Raw genomic sequence first — 19,980 nt, forward strand, 5'->3', positions numbered from 1 at the left:
AATACGGTGCATCCGCGAGGCTGAGACCTACATGGATATCACGTTTCAGGAGGTGGTCACCCCGTAGATTAAAGGCGTGCAGGCAGAGGGGAAGTGGGTGAGCACCAAATGAAGCAAGAATGCTAGGCAGGTAGCGAAGGAGTCCCCCCGTGAGTCCCTCTCGCTTTAAAACTGATATTCACTTTTGAGTATCGGTAAAGACGATGGTGCCTCTGGGGAGTGCAGCCAGAGCCAATTCCAAGACACCACGGGTGGCTCAGCTGCACAGGGGGAGGGATGAAGAATACAAGAGACCGGGTGATGGGGAATTCTATAGTTAGGGGAACAGACAGGCGTTTCTGCGGCTGTAGACTTGACTCCCGAATGGTTTGGTGCCTCTGTTGCCAGGTTCAAGGATGTCACAGAGCCGACGCAGGGCATTCTGGTGGGGGGGGGGGGAAGGTAAACAGCTAGAGTTGGTGGTCCATGTCGGTAAAAAGATAAAAAGAGGGATGAGGTCCTACAGGTAGAATTCAGGGAACTAGGAAGAAAATTAAAGGGTAGAACCTCAAAGGTAATAATCTCCGGGTTACTACCGGTGCCACATGCTAATGAGTACAAGAATAGAAGGATAGAGAGGATGAATACGTGGCTGGAGAGTTGGTGTAGGAGGGAGGGCTTTAAATTCTTGAGGCATTGGGACCGCTTCTGGGGGAGATGGCACCTGTACAAACCGGACAGGTTGCACCTCAACAGCGCTGGGACCAATATCCTCGCGGGGGAGTTTTGCTAGTGCTGTTGGGGAGAGTTTAAACTAGCTTGACAGGGGAATGGGAACCTGAGAACAAATTCAAAAGGGAAGGAAGCAAAGCAGAAATTGGATAGCAAGAATCTAGAAAGTGAATCTGTAAGACAGAGGAAACAAGGCTTAGTAAGTAGGAAGTTAGGAGGTCTTCCTGTGCTATATATACTTTAATGCAAGGAGTATAGCGAATAAGGTGGATAAGCTAAGAGCATAGGTAGATACTTGGGAGTATGACATTATAGCTATTACAGAAACATGGCTGAAAGAGAGGCAGGTTTGGCAGATCAATATTCCTGGTTATTTGTGGGTAAATCAGTGTCCGAACAGTGGGAGGCATTCAAGGAGGAGATCCGGAAGGCTCAGGCCAAACATGTGCCCTTAAAGAAAAATGGTGGGAATAATAATTCTAGAGCCCCCTGGATGTCTACGGACTTACAGGGGAGGATAAAGAAAAAAGGGACGCTTATGTCATATACCAACGGCTAAATACTATAGAATCTTTAGAGGAATATAGAAAGTTAAGAGGCAAAATTAAAAAGAATATTAGGAATGCTAAGAGAGAGCATGAAAAATTCTTGGCTAGTAAAATTAAGGAAAACCCTAAGATGTTCTATAAATATATTAAGAGTAAGAGGGTAACTAAAGAAAGGGTAGGGCCTATTAGAGACCCTGAGGGTAATCTTTATGTGGAGGCAGAAGATGTTGGTAAGGTTCTGAACGAATACTTTGCATATGTTTTCACAAAGGAAAGGGGTAATGCAGATATTGCTATCGAGGAGGAGTGTGATATCCTGGATGAAACAAATATAGTGAGAGAGGAAGTATTCAGGGGTTTAGCAGCTTTGAAAGTAGATGGCCCGGATGAAATGCATTCCAGGCTGTTGAGCGAAGTAAAAGAGGAAATAGCAGAGTCCTTGACCATCATTTTCCAGTCCTCTTTGGATCTGGGCATGGTGCTGGAGGATTGGAGGACTGCGAATGTAGTGCCCTTCTTTAAGAAGGGAGAAAGGGATAGGCTGAGTAATTACAGGCCTGTCAGCCTAATATCAGTGGTGGGAAAATTATTGAAAAAAATCCTGAAAGACTGGATAAATCTACATTTGGAAAGGCAAGAATTAATTAGGGACAGTCAGGATTGATTTGTTACGGGAAGATCGTGTTTGACTAACCTGATTGAATTTTTTGAGGAGCTACCCAAGAGGGTCGATGAGGGTAGTGCATACGATGTAGTGTTTATGGACTTCAGCAAAGCTTTTGATAAGGTCCCACATGGTAGACTGGTCATGAAGGTTAAAGCCCATGGGATCCAGGGTAAAGTGGCAAGTTGGGTCCAAAATTGACTTGGAGGAAGGAAGCAAAGTGTAATGGTTGATGGATAGTTTTGTGACTGGATGGATGTTTCCAGTGGAGTTCCGCAGGGCTTTTGCTTTTTGTGGTATATATCAATGATTTAGATTTGAAAATAGGGAGTATGATTAAGAAGTTTGCAGACGACACTAAAATTGGCTGTATGATTGATAATGAAGAGGAAAGCCATGGGCTTCAGGGGGCTATCACTTGACTGGACAGGTGGGCAGAGCAATGGCAAATGCAATTTAATTCAGATAAGTGTGAGTTAATGCACTTTGGAAGGGCTAATAAGGAAAGGGTATACACATTAAGCAGTAGGTCACTTAATAGTGTAGATGAACAAAGGGACCTTGGAGTGTTTGTCCGCAGATCCCTGAAAGTTGCAGGCCAAGTGGATAAGGTGGTTAAGGAGGCAAACGGAATGCTTGCCTTTATTGGCCGAGGCATAGAATATAAGAGTCGGGGGAGGTTATGCTTAAGTTGTATAATACATTGGTTAGGCCACAGCTGGAGTATTGCGTGCAGCTCTGGTCGCTGTATTATAGGAAGGACGTGATTGCACTTGAGAGAGTGCAGAGGAGATTTACTAGGATGCCTGGAATTTAGAATCTTAGTTATGAGGACAGATTAGATAGGCTGGGTTTGTTCTCATTGGAACAGAGAAGGTTGAGAGGATACCTCATTGAGGTGTATAAAATATTGAGGGGCCTAAACATAATGGATAGTAAGGACCTATTTCTATTGGTGGAGGGTCTATTACGAGGGGGCATAATTTTAAGGTGGTTGGTGGAAGGTTTAGAGGGGATTTTACGGGGGCTTCTTTACGCAGAGGGTTGTGGGGATCTGGAACTCACTGCCTGGAAGAGTGGTGGATGCAGAAACTCTCATCACTTTTAAGAGATGGTTGGATGGGCACTTAAAGTGCCATAACCTGCAGAGTTGCAGACCTAGAGCTTGTAATTGGGATTAGACTGGATAACCTTTCGTTGGCCAGTGCAAATATAATGGTAAGTATTGTAGGGAATCGAATACAGCCAGGTGGATCTCCTGGACTAGTTTTGATCGCCTGGATTGGTCGGAGAGGAATTTTCCCAGATTTTTTTCTCTCTAAATTAGCCTGGGTTTTTATCTGGTTTTTGCCTCTCCCAGAAGTGTTCAATGTTTCAGTATAAGGGATGTCGCAGTTGTGTGAGGCGAACTGGTTGGGCTGGGTGCTCTTTGTCTTTCCGCCATTGTTCATTGTTCATAGGTTTATATGTAACCTTCAGGGCTGCTGACCGAGGGCCGTGCGGCTCTTTGTCGGCCGGCGTGGACAAGATGGGCTGAGATGGCGGCCTCCTGCGCTACAAATTTCTATGTTTCTATTCCGCTCATCCCTCTCCTCCCTGGGCTGAGATCACTAACTCAGCACAGGGCACGAATGACACTGGGATTTGCAGGTGGTTATACGCTGCCTCTATCAACTCAACCAAGTCGTTTTTGTCACAGTACATTTCCAGTGTTCAATGGCTGTAAATCAGCCACTTGATGGGGATTTTATTTGGATATTCACAGATAGCGGAGAAACTATCAGATATTCTGTGCAAAGTTTTGAAGCTTTCTCTTCTTAACAGTACATTTCCACTAGTTTATGTATCTTGATCTGCAAACTTGTGGCTGTATTTTAGTTGTGGATATGTGCAATCCAGTGGATGAATTGTGCTGTGTGACATCAACAATGCATATTGCACAAATTGAATAAGAACATCTTGGATCACTCTCAGCGGGTCAGGCAGCATCTGTGGAGAGTGAAGCAGAGTTAACCTTTCAGGTCGATGACCTTTATTCAGGACTGGAATATTTTGCTTTTGTCTTAGTTAAATTAGTGGACAAAGGAATCCCTCCACGTGCATTAACAGGTTTATTACTAATACACAGCATGATTTCCCAGCTTCAATTGACTGCAATTGCTACTTTCAACAAACTGGGGAAATCTGACCTGCTCCACACATGTGCAGAAAAGGCTTCCAGATAAAAAATCTAACAGGGTAAGTTTCCTGACCCCGCACGTCCATTGATCAAAGGGGGTGCGTGTCGGAGACAGGGCTACAACATGATAGCCCCAATTTCCTGCTCATGTTCCCTTCCCATGTGGGTCATTGCATGGAGGCCAGGATCGGGGAATATACTCCCAGTGCTGTCATTTACCACTGGCTTTATCATCAAACCAAATAAGCTCAGGAAACAATGTACTCCAGTTAGATATGAAAATCAGCGCCAGGAATGCGGCAAAAAAAATCAGCTCAAGTTACAGACTGGGTGCAAAAGTAATGTAAATGCAGCACGAAAAGCTGCTGCTGTCTTCCTGCTTACCCTGGCAGATATAGAAACATAGAAACATAGAAAATAGGTGCAGGAGTAGGCCATTCGGCCCTTCGAGCCTGCACCACCATTCAATAAGATCATAGCTGATCATTCACCTCAGTATTCCATTCCTGCTTTCTCTCCATACCCCTTGATCCCTTTAGCCGTAAGGGCCATATCTAACTCCCTCTTGAATATATCTAATGATCTGGCATCAACAACTCTCTGCGGAAGAGAATTCCACAGGTTTACAACTCTCTGAGTGAAGAAGTTTCCCCTCATCTTGGTCCTAAATGGCTTACCCCTTATCCTTAGACTGTGACCCCTGGTTCTGGACTCCCCCAACATCGGGAACATTCTTCCTGCATCTAACCTGTCCAGAACTATCAGAATTTTATATGTTTCTGAGATACCCTCTCATTCTTCTAAACTCCAGTGAATACAGGCCCAGTCGATCCAGTCTCTCCTCATATGTCAGTCCTGCCATCCCGGGAATCAGTCTGGTGAACCTTCGCTGCACTACCTCAATAGCAAGAACATCCTTGCTCAGATTAGGAGACAAAAACTGAACACAATATTCTAGGTGAGGCCTCACCAAGGCCCTGTATAGCTGCAACAAGACCTCCCTGCTCCTATACTCAAATCCACTAGCTATGAAGGCCAACATGCCATTGCCTTCTTCATCGCCTGCTGCACCTGCATGCCAGTCTTCAATGACTGATGTAGCATGACACCCAGGTCTCGTTGCACCTCCCCTTTTCCTAATCTGCCATTATTCAGATAATAATCAGCCTTCGTGTTTTTGCTACCAAAGTGGATAAGCTCACATTTATCCACATTATACTGCATCTGCCATGCATTTGCCCACTCACCTAACCTGTCCAAGTCACCCTGCAGCCTCTTAGCATCCCCCTCACAGCTCACACTGCCACCCAGCTTAGTGTCATCTGCAAACTTGGAGATATTACTCTCAATTCTTTCTTCTAAATCATTGATGTATATTGTAAATAGCTGGGGTCCCAGGACTGAGCCCTGCAGCACCCCACTAGTCACTGCCTGCCATTCTGAAAAGGACCCGTTGATCCCGACTCTCTGCTTCCTGTCGGCCAACCAGTTCTCTATCCACATCAGTACATTACCCCCAATACCATGTGCTTTAATTTTGCACACCAATCTCTTATGTGGGACCTTGTCAAAAGCCTTTTGAAAGTCCAAATATACCACATCCACTGGTTCTCCCTTGTCCACTCTATTAGTTGCATCCTCAAAAAATTCGAGAAGATTTGTCAAGCATGATTTCACTTTCATAAATCCATGCTGACTTGGACCGATCCTGTCACTGCTTTCCAAATGCGCTGATATTTCATCTTTAATAATTGATTCCAACATTTTCCCCACTACCAATGTCAGGCTAACCGGTCTATAATTCCCCGTTTTCTCTCTCCCCACTTTAAAAAAAAGTGGTGTTAGATTAGCGACCCTCCAGTCCATAGGAACTGATCCAGAGTCGATAGACTGTTGGAAAATGATCACCAATGCATTCACTATTTCTCAGGTCACTTCCTTACGTACTCTTGGATGCAGACTATCAGGCCTTGGGGATTTATTGGCCTTCAATCCCATCAATTTCCCTAATACAATTTCCTGACTAATAAGGATTTCCTTCAGTTCCTCCTTCTCGCTAAACCCTTGGTCCCCGAGTATTTCCGGAACGTTATTTGTGTCTTCCTTCGTGAAAACAGAACCAAAGAATTTGTTCAATTGGTCAGCAATTTCTTTGTTCCCCATTATAAATTCACCTGAATCTGACTGCAAGGGACCTACATTTGTCTTCACTAATCTTTTTCTCTTCACATATCTATAGAAGCTTTTGCAGTCAGTTTTTATGTTCCCGGCAAGCTTCCTCTCATATTTTATTTTCCCCCTCATAATTAAACCCTTTGTCCTCCTCTGTTGAATTCTAAATTTCTCCCAGTCCTCAGGTTTGCTGCTTTTTCTGGCCAATTTATATACCTCTTCCTTGGATTTAAAACTGTCCCTAATTTCCCTTGTTAGCCACGATTGAGCCACCTTCCCCCTTTTATTTTTACTCCAGACAGGGATGTACAATTGTTGAAGTTCATCCTAGTGATCTTTAAATGTTTGCCATTGCCTATCCACCATCAACCCTTTAATATCATTTGAAAGTCTATTCTACCGAATTCACGTTTCATACCATCGAAGTTACCTTTCCTTAAGTTCAGCACCCTAGTCTCTGAATTAACTGTGTCACTTCCATCTTAATAAAGAATTCTATCATATTATGGTCACTCTTCCCCAAGGGGCCTCGCACAACAAGATTGCTAATTATTCCTTTCTCGTTGCACATAACCCAGTCTAGGGTGGCCAGCCCTCCAGTTGGTTCCTCGACATATTGGTCTAGAAAACCATCCCTAATACACTCCAAGGCATCCTCCTCCACCATACTGCTACCAGTTTGGTTAGCCCAATCTGTATGTAGATTAAAGTCGCCCATGATAACTGCTGTACCTTTATTGCACGCATCCCTAATTTCTTGTTTGATGTTGTCCCCAACCTCACTACTACTGTTTGTTGGTCTGTACACAACTCCCACTAGCGTTTTCTGCTCTTCTGCAGCTCTACCCATACATATTCCATATCTACCAAGCTAATGTCCTTCCTTACTATTGCGTTAATTTCCTCTTTAACCAGCAACGCCATCCCACTTCCTTTTCCTTTCTGTCTATCCTTTCTGAATGTTGAATACCTCTGGATGTTGAGTTCCCATCCTTGGTCACCCTGGAGTCATGTCTCCATAATCCCAATTGTATCAGATTCGTTAATAGCTGCCTGCACAGTTAATTCATCCACCTTATTACGAATACTCCTCGCATTGAGGCACAGAGCCTTCAGACTTGTCTTTTTAACACACTTTGTCCCTTTAGACTTTTGCTGTAATGTGGCCAGTTTTGATTTTTGCCTTGGGTTTCTCTGCCCTCCATTTTTTACTTTCCTTCTTTTTATCTTTTACTTCTGCCCCCATTTTACTTTCCTCTGTCTCCCTGCAGAGGTTCCCATCCCCCTGCCATATTAGTTTAACCGCTCCCGAACAACACTAGCAAGCACTCCCCCTAGGACATTGGTTCCGGTCATGTCCAGGTACTGACCGTTCGGTTTGTACTGGTCCCAACTCGCCCAGAACCGGTTCCAATGTCCCAGCAATTTGAATCCCTCCCTGCTGCACCACTCCTCAAGCCACGTATTCATCTGAGCTATCCTGTGATTCCTACTCTGACTATGTTACGCTGAACTTTGCCATTATAATGATGATGGAGATGGCTTCCAAAAATCTGCCCTGTCAGAAAACTTTCAGCAGACAGAGTTAGCAGAGTGGGAGATGGAATTCTGCATTTTACGTAGGTTTAATAGTGATGTGCAACAAACAACTTAGAAATGGAGCAAAGTCGCTGATGTATTGGCCAGGTTGGGGGGCAGTGAGGTAAATAACGTGAGGTGGAGTCCATCAAACTTTCAATCGGGGGGCATTGGAACACTGGTGCAGTGGTACAATGGTGGGTGGTTAGATACTTCCAATGGTGAGTTTGCTTAAATGTTGTCTTGTTATGAACTTTAATTAAATAAACCTGTAAGAATGTTCACGTATGTTGAACAGCTGGAAACATTCACTCTTCCCTTGCAGATAACTTTGTGGTGGATCACAGCTCCTGTGTACGAGCATGCCCGAGCAACAAGATGGAAGTGGAAGAAAATGGAATCAAAGTGTGCAAACCCTGCACGGATATTTGTCCCAAAGGTAATTTTTGTCTTATCTTTGTTGAAACCCCTTCCCACTTCCCCTCAGCAGACCAGATCCATCAGCTGACCCTCCCTCATACCGTATTGCAGAGGACTGTGGTGTATCTGTGAAAACAATGATTAAACCTGAACTCACCCATTTAAAACCCCATCTTCTGCTCTCCAGAAAGTGCTGACTCTTTGCTGGGGTAGGCATGGTTCCGTAAATTCCAGAGTTTCTCGAGCACCTCACCCAATTAACCCAGTCCTCACCTATGAGCCTAGACAATGTGGTCTGACTGCCCTATCTGCAGGTGCCTTTCCAGCAGGGGGCACTAGATGTCAAGAATAGGAACCCTGAGTTAGGACAATGGTAGAGATGCTACACTTGACCTCAGTGCCACTGGATTGGGGAGGATGGAGGACCGTAGCTCTCGGCCAATCCCTTCTTGATGATCCACTCATCAATTTCAGGTCAACTTCACAGCGTGTTAAAGATATGCGTTCCAGCTGGGAGATAAGGTCAGGTCCAGACAGGCATGGGGGAGAAAAGGCTGAAGCGAGGGGAAAGGTGTCGCGGTGGTCTAATGGGTGAAGGAACTGCCCAGAGTATCATCAAGCCATACTGATCTCAGCTGATGCAGCAGTAGAAGCTGTGCAATTGGCCTCCTTGCTTTGGGGCTAAGGAGGGAGAAATTTGACCAGAAGAACATATCGGAAATGTTATGCAGCGTCATTCATGGCTACTGGACGTCCCAAAGTACTTGACAGACAATGAAGTACTTTTCAATTGTAGTCACTGTGGCAATATAGGAAAATCAGCAGCCAATTTGGACATAGCAAGATCCCACACACAGCAATGTGATCATGACCAGATAATCTGTTTTTTAGTGATTGAACATAAGAAATATGAGCAGGAGTAGGCCATACGGTCCCTTGAGCCTGCTCTGCCATTTAATATGATCATGGCTGATCCAATCATGGACTCAGGTCCACTTCCCTGCTCGCTCCCCATAACCCATTATTCCCTTATCGGTTAAGAAATGTCTATCTCTGTCTTAAATTTATTCAATGTCCCAGCTTCCACAGCTCTCTGAGGCAGCGAATTCCACAGATTTACAACCCTCTGAGAGAAGAAATTCCTCCTCATCTCAATTTTAAATGGGCAGCCCCTTATTCTAAGATTATGCCCCCTAGTTCTAGTCTCCGCTATCAGTGGAAACATCCTCTCTACATTCACTTTGTCAAGCCCCTTCATAATCTTATACGTTTCGATAAAATCACCTTTTATTCTTCTGAATTCCAATGAGTAGAGGCCCAACCTACTCAACCTTTCCTATAAGTCAACCCCCTCATCTCCGGAATCAACCTTCTCTGAACTGCCTCCAAAGCAAGTATATCCTTTCTTAAATATGGAAACCAAAGCTGTACGCAGTATTCCAGGTGTGGCCTCACCAATACACTGCATAATGTAGCCCCTCCATCCACTTTGTAATAAAGGCCAAGATTCCATTGGCCTTCCTGATCACTTGCTGTACCTGCATACTAACCTTTTGTGTTTCTTGCACCAGGATGCCCAAGTCTCGCTGGACTGCAGCACTTTGCAATTTTTCTCCATTTAAATAATAACTTGCTCTTCGATTTTTTTTTGCCAAAGTGCATAACCTCACACTTTCGAACATTATACTCCATCTGCCAAATTGTTGCCCACTCACTTAGCCTGTCGATGTCTTTTTGCAGGTTTTTTGTGTCCTCCTCACACATTGCTTTTCCTCCTATCTTTGTATCATCAGCAAACTTGGCTACGTTACACTCAGTCCCTTCATCCAAGTTGTTAATATAGATTGTAAATAGTTGGGGTCCCAGCACTGATCCCTGCAGCACCCCACTAGTTACTGATTGCCAACCCGAGAATGAACCATTTATCCCGACTCTCTGTTTTCTGTTAGTTAGCCAATCCTCTATCCATGCTAATATATTTCCCCAAACCATGTGAACATTTATCTTGTGCAGTAATCTTTTATGTGGCACCTTGTTAATTGAGGGATATATTGGCCAGGACACCAATGAAAATTCCCCTGCTCTTCCTTGAATAATGCCAGGGCATCTTTTACGTCCACGTGAGAGGGCAGATATTGATGTAACGTCTCATTCAAAGGTTGGCACCTCTGACAGTGCAGCATTCCCTCAGTGCCACACTGGAGTTCAGCCTAGATTATATCCTCAAGTCTCTGCAGTGGGGCTTGAATGCATGACCTTCTGACTCAAAGGCGAGACTGCTACCCACTGAGCCACTGATATTGTAAATAGATGGAAATGAAACAGAAAATAAAGCACTCGTGTCAAGGCTAATATGTATTGGCATCTGCGGCACTTATGAATGGTGCCACTTTCCTGGTTTCTACTCTTTCAGTCATGGGTCCCTGACGTGCATTGTCTGTGGGTAATTCTCTGAGTACATACAGTGATGGATAACTTCGTCCGTCGTGAGGGCACGCCAGCGCCTGCAGCTTTCGACGCATTCACAGCTGCCCGATTGTTGCTGGCAGCAGCTGAGATGCCCCGTGTTAGGAAGCTGAAGCCTCCCTGTGTATGTTACATTACTCCACACATTATTGAGCCAATACCACTTGAACCTCTCCACCTCCTTGTCCACCTTTCATAGCTTGTGACGGCATCGGAACTGGAAGTTTGCAGATGGCGAAAACCGTTGACTCGAGCAACATTGACAAGTTTATGAACTGCACCAAAATTAATGGAAACCTTATCTTTCTCATCACTGGCATCGAAGGGTGAGTATTACAGCAAATGGCTTTGTTAACCCACAGTCCAGGTACTGACTTTATTTTGCAGGGTGCAAATGTTCAGCGTAGGAGTTACACAGCTCGGGAAAAAGCCAAATTAGTTGCTGCAAAAGCTTCAGTTTTAAACATTGAAAAATGTCAAAGTGATATTGGGGCAGAAGTTTGTCTCAGGCGGTAAAGCAAAGCCAACGGTATCGAAGCTGCTGCCTGTTATACTCCCCGCCTGGCGTTCACTTCTATTGAAGTCACTAGAATCGAATATCTGGCAAAGCATAATGCGGGTGTTCGTTGTCATACCACTCGTGTTGTCTTACCGCCCAAGATCAATTTTGACCCCATTTTAACTGACCAGTATCGCTCACTACCTTGACCAGTTTCTTTCCCTCTTTCCAATGGGTAAATGGGCCTGAAGAGTCATCTGACTCTGGCACACAGTTAAATTAGGGTGACCATATTTTCAAAACCAAATTCGAGGACACACAACCAATGCTCTCCCACAATATTTTTGGTCGCGGCCACTTTAACGGGCTGCTCTGCCCATTCAAAGTTTTGCACACGTGCATAATTTCACATTGGAAAAGCCGATCCCTGGATGCGTGGGACTGGCAGACAGTTGTGCGGCTGCGCAGTTTAAATACACCGAATCACGAATCTTGCATGTGCTCTGGCAATAGTGCTGCACCATCTACTCCTCCCCAAATACCCTAAATTGTCATTTCTCAATTTTAAATCTGTTCCCAACAGACTGACATTTTCGTTAAACACCTTCTGTCTCAGAAGGTTTCAGATTCACAAACCTCTTCCCGGTGGGAGAATTTAGAGCTTGCCTTCCCTTATTCAATAAAAAAACCCACGATGCACCATACAGTTAAACTAGTAAAGTAAATCAAATCCACTCACCCACCAGTTCTCACCACTCCCTTGGCTTCACCGGTGCTTTTGAAGATCCCACCTACCGGGCAGTCACCATTGGATGAGATACTGATCAGGTGACTCAATCCTCTACAGTGCAGTGCAGCCAGAGTACTAGATAGGGCCTTTTCTCAGCTGCACTACATTGTGAGAAGGTGGGCCGCCATTGATGCCTCCATTTAACCCGCTCCAGAAATTCGTTTCTGAACTCAAACCTTCGAGATATGGGTTTCTATGCATTGCCATTGAAAAAAAAATCAAAGACTCAGTATTGTGGAGGAGATTTTTAAACCGGGGACTCTTCTGGGGACATTGTTTCCCCGGGGACATATTCCCAAATCCAGGGTAGTTTGGTCAGCCGAAGTTAAATGCATTTATTTAAGAGTCTTTAATAATGTGGCTCTGGCAGTGCTCATCAAAGTGCCAGGGACTAGGGCTGGATACATATTGGAGCACCGCTCCACCCAGCTCTTGATCAGAGCTATATCCAGCATACAGGTGCTGAGGGAGAGGGAAACCAAAAGGGGAGCGTCAAGTCAGAGCGGTCCCTGATACTGGTTAAAGGGGGCATTGGCCTTCTACCTGTCTTCTTGTCTATCAAATGTCACTGTCAAGAGAACAAAAACAAAGAATATAATCTGCAAGAAAAAGGTGGGATCTTACCGAGGAAATGTATCCCATGGGAAGCAGAAAGTCATAATAATAATGTAATTCTCATTAGAGTGGGAGTTCGCCGATCGTGCTGTCTGGAGCACTTATAAAAGTGAATGAGTCTCCCAGCCTTGTCTATGACAGGTGTGATTATTATGGGCAACTCATACCTGCCTAGCACTGACTGGTGGCATGTTTGTAGCACTTGGTATAGTTAGGTCATCCCCTCTCTCCACTGCAAGTGCACCTCCTATTGGTTGATGTTTGTGTAACTTTGATTGTGGTTGGTGCTATTTTTATCCATTTAGTTTCACATTTATGTATCTCAGCCTAAAATTATTGCAATGTTTAGTGTAAAATAGTTTTGCAATGGAAAATAACGAAAAGAACTAGTCAGTGGGCCTGATGCCAAAGTGCGACTGGGAAGACCGATATCTTCACCGATGACGAGGAAGATCCATGCAGACCAGTCGTGCAGAAAAGGAGCGTGTTAGACTGCGAGCTCAGCTCTCCTGGACTGACCAACGCTGCTGGCGGCCAGTTATAAAGACTGGGTCCGCTCCCGATCCGATGCAATTGCACACGTTGCACGACACATTTGGCGATGACACAGAGCTAGGTGGCACTATAAGCAGTGTAGATGGAAGTATCAAATTACGAAGAGATGTTAATAGATTAAGCGAATGGGCAAAACTGTGGCAAATGGATTTCAATGTAGGCAAATGTGAGGTCATCCACTTTGGACCTAAAAAGGAGAGAACAGGGTACTGTCTAAATGGTGAAAAGTAAAAACAGTGGAGGTCCAAAGAGAGTTGGGGGTAAGGTACATAATCATTAAAATGTCATCGACAGGTACAGAAAGTAATCATAAAGGCTAATGGAATGCTAGCCTTGATATCTAGAGGACTAGAATATAAGGGGGTAGATGTTATGCTGCAGCTGTACAAAACCCTGGTTAGACTACATCTGGGGTACTGTGAGCAGTTCTGGACACCACACCTTACGAAGGATTTATTGGCTTTGGGGGAGTGTGTTATGTATTTAACCCCTTGCAACCAATATTACACTATCACCAGAGGGCCTACTTATTGGAGTCCCAAGGGATCCCAGCATCCCTTGGGAGCACAGTATATAAGCAGGCCACCCACGAGGTACCTGCACTCTGGAGTCTTATTAAAGGAGCTAATTGCTCATTGTACACAGTACTCAGTTTCATCCTTTATTATGAACTCATCAGAGTGCAGCATAGATTTACCAGAATAACATATGGACTAAAAGGGTTAAATTACGATGAGCGATTACACAAAGTAGGGTTGTATTCCCTGGAATTTAGAAGGTTAAGGCATGATTTGATCCAAGTTTTCAAGATATTAAGGGGAACAGATAGGGTAGATCGAAAGAAACTTTCTGGTTGGGGATTCTAGGACTGGGGGCATTAGAGCCAGTCCTTTCAGGAGTGCAGTTAAGAAACACGTCTACATGCAAAGGTTGGTAGAAGTTTGGAACTATCTTCTGTAAACAGCAGTTAATACGAGGTCAATTGATAATTTTAAATCGGAGATTGATGGATTTTTGATAACCAAATTATTAAGGGATATGGGGCAAAGGTAGGCATATGGAGTTAGGTCACAGATCAGCCATGATCTCATTGACTTATGAAACAGGCTCGAGGGGCTGAATGACCGACTCCTATTCCTATGTTCCTATGACTCTAATGGCACCTGTGATATTACCCCATGAGCCACTCCATGAGTTGCCCAGGTTATCAGAGGGAAAGATTGCTGCACCTGGAGCAATGGAGAGATTACTGATTGTCGTGTAAGAGTTTGGGAAGAAAGATTCTGTCTGAGACACTGGGTGGGAGGGAAGGGGAGTTCAGTAACTTCCACCAAAGTCCTTCTACCTTTTGACTTGTCAGAGACGCTGGGTGAAAATAACCACTTGTTCTGGGACTGCCTCTTGAATTCGATCATAAAAGTAGGTGGTTTTACTGTATTTCGAAATCTGTGCATGTATCCCTTGTCCCCCATTGAGCTGGCCTGGCCGAGCTGAGAATCTTTGGATTAGTGAAATGCCTATCGGTGTCCAGTCTGAGACAGGAGGAACTCATTTTACGCAGCGATCCCAAAGCAGGACGGCGTGTTCTGTCAGCACTGCATCACCTAATGCACACCAGCTCTCCGAAGGCTGTGGCTTTGATTGCTGCATCGAAGCATTATCTCTGACAGCCTTCAGTCTCCAGTCACCCAGGTGAATTAAGGGAGTAATTGTTACGTACACAATTCCCAACCTACACAATGATACTGTGCCAGAAATTGCGGTTGGATGCCTCCAACTAATTTTTTTCCCCGAATGTACCTGGAGGAACGAACACTTCGGCTCCGAGGCCTAGATGCGCAGCTCAGCACAGAGACCCAGGCATCCCAGGAGCTTATGCATATCCTGGGATCATGTGGGCCTGGACCAGCAATGAAAATGGAGTATTCTTATTGATAGTAATGGTGAGTTCCATTTGCACGGAGCTCCCATTCCCATCAACAACAACAACAACTTGTATTTATATAGCGCCTTTAACATGGTGAAACGTCCCAAGGCGCGTCACAGGAGTGTTATGTGATAAAAATTTGACACTGAGCCACAGAAGTAGAAATTAGCGCAGGTGACCAAAAGCTTGATCAAAGAGGTAGGTTTTAAGGAGCGTCTTGAAGGAGGAAAGAGACGCAGCGAGGCGGAGAGGTTTAGGCAGGGAGTTCTAGAGGGGTTGTGGGGCTGTAGGAGATTACAGAGATAGAGAAGGGTGAAGCCATGGAGGGATTTGAAAATAAGGATAATGTTAAATATGAATAAAGAGTCTGACTGGATACTGTGAGCTCAAAGTAAAGTGTGACCTTAGTCTTTTATTGCAGGTCTCCAGATTGCCTCTCCAGCCTGTGAGGCCTCCTTAAGTACCTGTGCTCCCAACGGATTGTGGGATCCCTTGGGACTCCAGGGGATGAGCCCTCTGGTGGCTATACAAGGTATATACGAGTTTACATACATAACAACACTCCCCCTCCCCCCAAAGTCAACAGTGTAACTATTGACAATGTGAGTCGATCTGGGGCCTTTCTTTCCCTGGTTGATCGTCTCGGTGCAAATGCTGGTTTTGGTGAATCATTTCTTGGGCCCTCACTGGGCTGCTGTGCAGCTGGCCTTGATGGGCTGCCTGGTGTGGTGAGTCCTGCTGGGCTGCTGCAGGTGATGGGTTGGGCTTCATGGCCAACCGCGGTGTCGGTTGCCACTGGTGTGTATGTTGGGGGGGGTCAAAGAAGGTAGGGTCCAAAGTTGGTTGCTCAGGATAGTCCGTGAATCTGAGTTTGATTTGGTCCAAGTGTTTCCGGTGAATGAGTCCATTTGAAAGTTTGACCCGAAACACCCTGCTTCTCTCTTTGGCCAAAATAGTGCCGCGAATCCACTTGGGACCTTGTCCACAATTCAATACAAATACAGGATCATTGACTTCAATTTCACATGACACATTAGCGCTATCATGATAGCTATTTTGTAGAAGCAGCCTGCTGTCAGGGTTGACTAACTGGGGCCTTGTCTTAAGTGCCCTTTTCATGAGCAGTTCAGCAGATGGAATCCCAGTGAGCGAGTGGGGTCTCGTGAGGTAGCTAAGCAGAACTTGGGATAGGCGAGTCTGCAGTGAGCCTTCAGTTACCCTCTTCAAGCCCTGCTTGATGGTTTGCACTGCTCTTTCTGCCTGACCATTGGATGCTGGTTTAAACGGGGCAGATGCAACATATCATTACGGGTCATGAACTCTTTGAACTCGGCACTGGTAAAACATGGCCCGTTGTCGCTCACCAGGACATCAGGTAGTCCGTGCGAGGCAAACATGGCTCGCAGGCTTTCGGTGGTGGCAGTGGACGTGCTTGCCGACATTATCTCACATTCAATCCATTTGGAGTACGCATCCACAACCACGAGGAACATTTTATCCAAAAGCAGGCCTGCATAGTCGACATGGACCCTGGACCACGGCTTGGAGGGCCAAGAGCATAAACTTAATAGCGCCTCCCTGGGTGCATTGCTTAACTGCGAGCATGTATTACATCTGTGCACACAGGACTCGAAGTCCGCATCGATACCTAGCTACCACATGTGGGATCTGGCTATTGCTTTCATCATTATGATGCCTGGCTGGGTACTGTGGAGGTCACTGATGAAAGTGTCTCTGCCCTTCTTGGGGATCACTACCCGATTGCCCCACAGAAGGCAGTCTGCCTGTATAGACATTTCATCTTTGCGCCGCTGGTATGGCTTTATCTCTTTCCTGCATTTTCGCTGGGACACTGGACCAGCTCCCGTGAAGCACACAAATTTTTACTAGGGACAGTAAGGGGTCCTGGCTCATCAGGTTCTAATCTGTCCAGCTGTGACGGGTGATTGCTCACTCTCGAATGCTTCCATAACCATAACTAAATCTGCGGGCTGCGCCATTCCCGTGGTGGGCAATGGCAGCCTACTGAGAGCATCATAGAAAACATAGAAGCATAGAAAATAGGTGCAGGAGTAGGCCATTCAGCCCTTCGAGCATGCACCACCATTCAATAAGATCATGGCTGATCATTCCCTCAGTACCCCTTTCTTGCTTTCTCTCCATATCCCTTGATCGACTTAGCCATAAGGGCCATATCTAACTCCCTCTTGAATATATCTAATGAATTGGCATCAACAACTCTCTGTAGCAGGGAATTCCACAGGTTAACAACTCTTTGAGTGAAGAAGTTTCTCCTCATCTGTGTCCTAAATGGCCTACCCCTTATCCTAAGACTGTGTCCCCTGGTTCTGGACTTCCCCAACATCGGGAACATTCTACCCGCATCTAACCTGTCCCGTCCCGTCAGAATCTTAGATGTTTCTATGAGACCCCTCTCATCCTTCTAAACGCCAATATATAAAGGCACAGTTGATTCAGTCTCTCTCCTCATATGTCAGTCCAGCCATCCCGGGAATTAGTCTGGTGAACCTACACTGCACTCCCTCAACAGCAACAACGTCCTTCCTCAGATTAGGAGACCAAAACTGAACAAATATTCTAGGTGAGGCCTCACCAAGGCCCTGTACAACTGCAGTAAGACCTCCCTGCTCCTCTACTCAAATCCCCTAGCTATGAAGGCCAACATACCATTTGCCTTCTTCACCGCCTGCTGTACCTGTATGCCAACTTTCAATGACTGATGAACCATGACACCCAGGTCTAATTGCACCTCCCCTTTTCCTAATCTGCCACCATTCAGATAATATTCTGTCTTCACATTTTTGCCCCCAAAGTGGATAACCTCACATTTATCCACATTATATGCATCTGCCATGCATTTGCCCACTCACCTAACCTGTCCAAGTCACCCTGCTTGCCTCTTAGCGTGCCTGGCCTGGCCAGGCCTGTGGCAGATGGCATAGTTGTATGCGGACAACATGAGCACCCATCTGTGCCTGGCCTGTGGTGGATGGCGTAGTTGTATGCGGACAACGTGAGTGCCCATCTCTGGATGCGGGCCGATGCATTCGTATTTATCCCCTTACTCTCAGAAAACAGGGATATTAGTGGCTTATGGTTCATTTCCAATTCAAATTTTAGCCCAAACAGGTATTGATATGTCATGTATTCAACTATCATTGTAACCCATGTATAAGCTTACATTGTCCACAAGGGGTGAACTTGTGGGAGACACTCCTAACCTGGACTTTCAGGTATAAAAGGGGAAGCTCCACCCACCTTCATCACTTGAGGTCTTGGTAATAAAGGTAGCTGGTCACAGAGTGACCTTCTCTCAAGTATGGGCCTCGTGTGCATTTATACTGTATAGTAAGGACATATCATGATGCATTTTCTTTACCCCATAGACACACGCTAACGCTTCTTTTTCAATCATGCTGTAGGCTCTCTCAGCCTTAGACAGACTTCTGGATGCATAAGCAACCGGTTGCAATTTCCCAAATTCATTAGCTTGTTGCAATATACACCCGACACCATATGACGACGCATCACATGCTAGTACCAAACGCTTACATGGATCATACAACACAAGCAATTTGTTTGAGCATAACAATTTTCTAGCTTTTACAAAGGCATTTTCTTGGCTTTTGCTCCATGCCCATTTGTTTCCTTTATGCAGTAAGGCGTGCAGTGGTTCTAACAGTGTGTTGTGACCCGGTAAGAAGTTACCAAAGATGTTGAGGAGTCCTCGAAGCGACCGTTCTGTGCTCCATCACGTTCTGTGGCCTCGGTGCATTCTCGATTGCCTCCATCTTTGAATCGGTGGTCCTGATGGCATCTCGGGAAGTTGTGGGGCTGGAGGAGATTAAGAGATAGAGAGAGGCGAGGCCATGGGGGGATTTGAAAATAAGGATAATGTTATATACGACTAAAGAGCCTGACTGGATACTGTGAGCTCAAAGTAAAGTGTGACCTTAGTCTTTTATTGCAGGTCTCTAGAGTGCCTCTCCAACCTGTGAGGCCTCATTAAGTACCTGTGCTCCCAAGGGATTGTGGACTCCAGGGGATGAGCCCTCTGGTGGCTGTACAAGGTATATACAAGTTTACATACATAACAGATAATAATTTTGAAATCAAGGCGTTGCTTAACCAGAAGCCAATGTAGGTCAGCGAGCACAGGTGTGATGGATGAGCGACTTGTAGATGGTACACACTGCAGCCACGGTACGCCAGTGGTGGAGGGAGTGAATATTTAAGCTGGTGAATTGAGTGCCGATCAAGCTGGCTGCTTTGTCCTGGATGATGCACCTTTAGCTGCTGACTATGGACACCCACCCCTTCCCCAACCTCACCTTATAATGGCTGCCGTTCCGTTAGGGTACTCGCAGGTGTTTGGAGCAGGCCGGGGAGCAGAAAGAGCAGCGAGGCGGCATTCTACTCCAGGGATCAGCATGTTCTGGAGCAGGAGAGTGATGGCAGGGAAGAGGGTGACTGGATTGGACGTCACCAAGGTCCAGGTTGATGATTGGAGCGTGGGCAGGTACAGCAGGAGCGGCGAGTTTGTGGTGAAGGAGCGGCGAGAGATTGTAGAGGGACGTGATCGGGGCCAAGGAGAGGTGTGAGTTCGGGGGCCAGAAGAGGCGAGGGCTTAGGGGCAGCACGGGCCAGCCTACACTGCGATTGTTTGCGCACTCTGTCCGTGCAGCAGAGTTGGTCTCCAGTCGTCTTGGGTAATCCTTGCCACTGGACCAAGACCTATCTCTGTCAAGCCCGTGTGGTGGCTGGTGTGCAACAGCCACCACACGTTAAAAAAATCCACGCACAGGCATCTTCCAACATTCAACATTTAGTTCGGG

General features: G+C 45.7%; 1 protein-coding gene across 1 annotated transcript in view; it reads left to right on the plus strand.

The window, feature by feature from the left end:
* The window catches only part of LOC139255129 (receptor tyrosine-protein kinase erbB-4-like), a 1,872,364-nt gene that overhangs the window by 951,786 nt on the left and 900,598 nt on the right, over positions 1 to 19,980 (plus strand). The window contains exons 8-9 of the mRNA XM_070873872.1: positions 8,178 to 8,291; positions 10,938 to 11,064. Coding sequence (XP_070729973.1) covers positions 8,178 to 8,291; positions 10,938 to 11,064 — 241 coding nt within the window. The remainder of the gene's footprint in view (positions 1 to 8,177; positions 8,292 to 10,937; positions 11,065 to 19,980) is intronic.

This window comes from Pristiophorus japonicus, chromosome 3 (genome assembly GCF_044704955.1).
Source record: "Pristiophorus japonicus isolate sPriJap1 chromosome 3, sPriJap1.hap1, whole genome shotgun sequence".
In the NCBI taxonomy this organism is placed as follows: Eukaryota; Metazoa; Chordata; class Chondrichthyes; family Pristiophoridae; genus Pristiophorus; species Pristiophorus japonicus.